The sequence below is a fragment of the Tupaia chinensis genome, unplaced genomic scaffold (assembly GCF_000334495.1).
Source record: "Tupaia chinensis unplaced genomic scaffold, TupChi_1.0 Scaffold144010_1, whole genome shotgun sequence".
NCBI lineage: Eukaryota > Metazoa > Chordata > Mammalia > Scandentia > Tupaiidae > Tupaia > Tupaia belangeri.
Genome location: NW_006203862.1, coordinates 2,113,133 through 2,116,189, shown reverse-complemented (window position 1 = coordinate 2,116,189; position 3,057 = coordinate 2,113,133). Strand labels below are relative to the sequence as shown.

General features: G+C 43.2%; 1 protein-coding gene across 1 annotated transcript in view; it reads right to left on the bottom strand.

Moving 5' to 3' along the window:
• The window catches only part of CILK1 (ciliogenesis associated kinase 1), a 57,426-nt gene that overhangs the window by 22,795 nt on the left and 31,574 nt on the right, over nt 1-3,057 (bottom strand). Inside the window, exons 5-6 of the mRNA XM_027767195.1 lie at nt 1,896-2,028; nt 1,061-1,232 (exon numbers count right to left, since the gene is read on the bottom strand). Coding sequence (XP_027622996.1) covers nt 1,061-1,232; nt 1,896-2,028 — 305 coding nt within the window. The remainder of the gene's footprint in view (nt 1-1,060; nt 1,233-1,895; nt 2,029-3,057) is intronic.

Here is a 3,057-nt window from a genome sequence, read left to right as displayed (position 1 = left end):
GGAAAAGACTGGATGGCAGAGACTGGGAAGATCCTCTCAGGCATGGAGGGCAGGGCCCATTCCGTGATGGCAGTGGAGAATGTGAAAGGAGGAGGGCCACGTCAGGCACACGTGGGGTCTTCAGCAAGTTCATAGCAATGTGTGTTAGGGAAGTCTATGCTTGGATTTGAAAAATGTTTGCTCCAAAATAAACACACTTTAATTCTGTTTTCTAAAGTGTTCTGGAGTTTCCTTGTATTATGCAGTTATAGTTCACAGGATTTACTGACCAACTGCTCAGATAAATTTTTGAAAGAGGAGTCAGGGAAGGAGAGAAAGTACAGTTGAAACAGCCTCAAGGTTGGAGCCGCAGGATTACGATGGAACCACCGGCAGAAATGGGGAATGAATAGAAAAGGCTGGTTGGGTGGAAAATGAAAAACAATCTACTTCAGAAGCATTGAACTGGCTAAAATGACTGGATCCTACATGGACAAGTACATGGTTTGAGTCCTGGACCCTACAGCTTGAGAAACACACTGGGCACATGTATGTGCCAAAAATGCTGAAAGGAGAAACGGAGAAGGGATCGTGGTGTGGCCATGCCCTGTGGTAGGTACTTTTTCATATTCTCTCTCTAGTGACTGCAAATGCCTTCTGGCAAACTAAAAAAAAAGAGCTGTTGAGTTTGAAGTGATGATAAGAGGGTCAGAAGAAATCCCATAAAGAGTTGTAAATTTGTGATGGAGCCATAAAGAAGGAGGCAGGAGTGACAGATAACATTTAAGAGGCTTCTGAATAGCTGTAAAAGTTGCAGCCATAAAAATAGAGAAGGTCTACAAGGGGCGGTGCACTGATAGACAGAAAAGCAAAGAGAGCCATGACAGATATCACATCTAACAGCAGAGGAGGAATGAAAGCTGGCCATGTCTCAGAACATGGGCAGTGGATAATGGCTGAAGTAGGGAGGAAGATTCTAGAATGAGCAGGTGTTCAACCGTGCCAGTGCAACACAAGGCGGAGGAGAGGGGACGGGGGAGTTGCTGGCTTTGGCCCACCGGCCTTTGCTCCGTATCATTACCTTTTTCGGTGTTCCCAACACTTGGCAAATTTTGAATATGGTGTCAATTTCACTGGCCCCAGGGAAGAGTGGCCTGAGGGTGTACACCTCTGCCATGATGCAGCCCACGGCCCAGACGTCAATGGGGGAGCTGTAGTTGGTGGACCTCAGGAGTACTTCTGGAGCCCTGTACCTGAAGGGATAAAAGGTAACTACTAGCTATGGCTTCCACTGGTCAGAAATAAAATGAAATAACAACCAATTGTCAGTGAGACAGTCATGGACTTCTATTTTTCTCTAGTTCAGAGTGGCACATGGACTTGTAAGGACTTGGCAGGTGCTGTGGCTGTTGTCAGAAAGCAGTGTTTCATTTCACAGTTTTTACTGGTGAGCATTTCCTTTGGCGTCTTCTACAGCTTATTCAAGAAATAGAAAGAGAGAGAGAGAGAAGAAGGAAGAGAAACAACATAAAGCTGTGTATAGGCTATTTCTTGGTCATGGCAAATTTCTCTAATCAAATTCCTTGGTCAGAAAGTCTTAACAATATCAATTAGATGGTTTTTCAGACACGCTTTTCAAGAAGCTTTTATATAATTCTCTTGGGAAACTGTCATTAGGAAGGCCTGTATATAAAATCGCATTTATAAAATATGGGAAAACCTAACAGGTTTCCTTTTAAAATTATTTACAACACAAGCTTTTAACCTGAACTATGCCAACACACCTACAAATGTGTTTCAACTGCACTGTTTCTTTCAGTGAAAAGTTAATGTTTGTGATTTTAATATTACCCTCCATATAATGGCATCTTTTTAAAGAAGAGAAATTACATAATTTTGAGAAAAATAGTACTCACCATCTGGTAGATACATAGTCTGTGTACGGAGGTCTTGATCGGATTTCTCGGGCCAATCCAAAGTCTGCAATTTTCACAAGTTCTGGTCCCATGCAGAGGAGGTTCTCAGGCTTTAAGTCACGGTGGAAGAAGCCTATAGCGACAGTGGGGAAAGAATCTGAATGCAAGTTTGTTCCTGTATTGCTCTTTGCAGCTGTCACGCTCTTCTCCTATCAACTGCAATTTCTAACTACTCTGCCCTGACACCACAGTCTCTATGAATTCAGAACATGAGCAACGCAGCATCTTTTCCCAGGACTTTTCCCAGGATTTCATTCACTTTCTTTTGCAAAATTTTTCAAAAGCTGATCTTCATAATTTTTTTTTAAAAGAAAGAAAACTTCTTTTACAATAACAAAACTTGGGGTCAGCAAGTGGCATAATGGTTAAGGTGCTGGACTCCCACATAGCTGACCACATAGCTGGTTTGAATCCCAGACCCTACAGCTTGAGGATCACGCCGGGCATGTGCATGCATGCCCATCCTTCTGATTTCTCACTTTCCTTCTCTTTCTCTGTCTCTCTCCAGTGAGGGTACGTGCATTATAGCAGAAACCTAAAAAAACAAAAGCCCCAGCTCAGGAGCCGGCAGGTGGCATGATGGTTAGGGGCACTTGACTCCTATCTAGCTAACCATGGTTCAAGTCCTGGACCTGGCAGCTTGCTTTCTCACTCCCACCGCCCTCCCCATCTCACTCCCCCACACATTCTGTCCCTCTCTGGTCAAATTAAAATAAATAAAGTTAAAAGAGAAGAAGGTTCCACATGGCTCCAGCGAACTAGCTATTTCAGGGAATGAAGATTTTCTACTGATAATTCAACCTCCAGCAAACGAGCTAGTGGGTTAAAACATTCCCCAATATCTACTGAATCTGCTGCACCAGCGATCACAACAGAACGGCAAAGAGATTCTAGATCACCTCTGTCTGCTTGCTCCTGAACATTCAGGCTGAACTTCAAGAATTTGAAAGAAACACACCATCCATCAGATGACAAGAAATCACCACTGGATCACGAGAAATATGGGAAAATGAGAAAATACCTCTCCTCCAAGGGAAAAGAGTAACTCTTCTTCATCCACAAGCAGTTCGGTGAAAATCATGGAAATGTCTGATAAGGAATT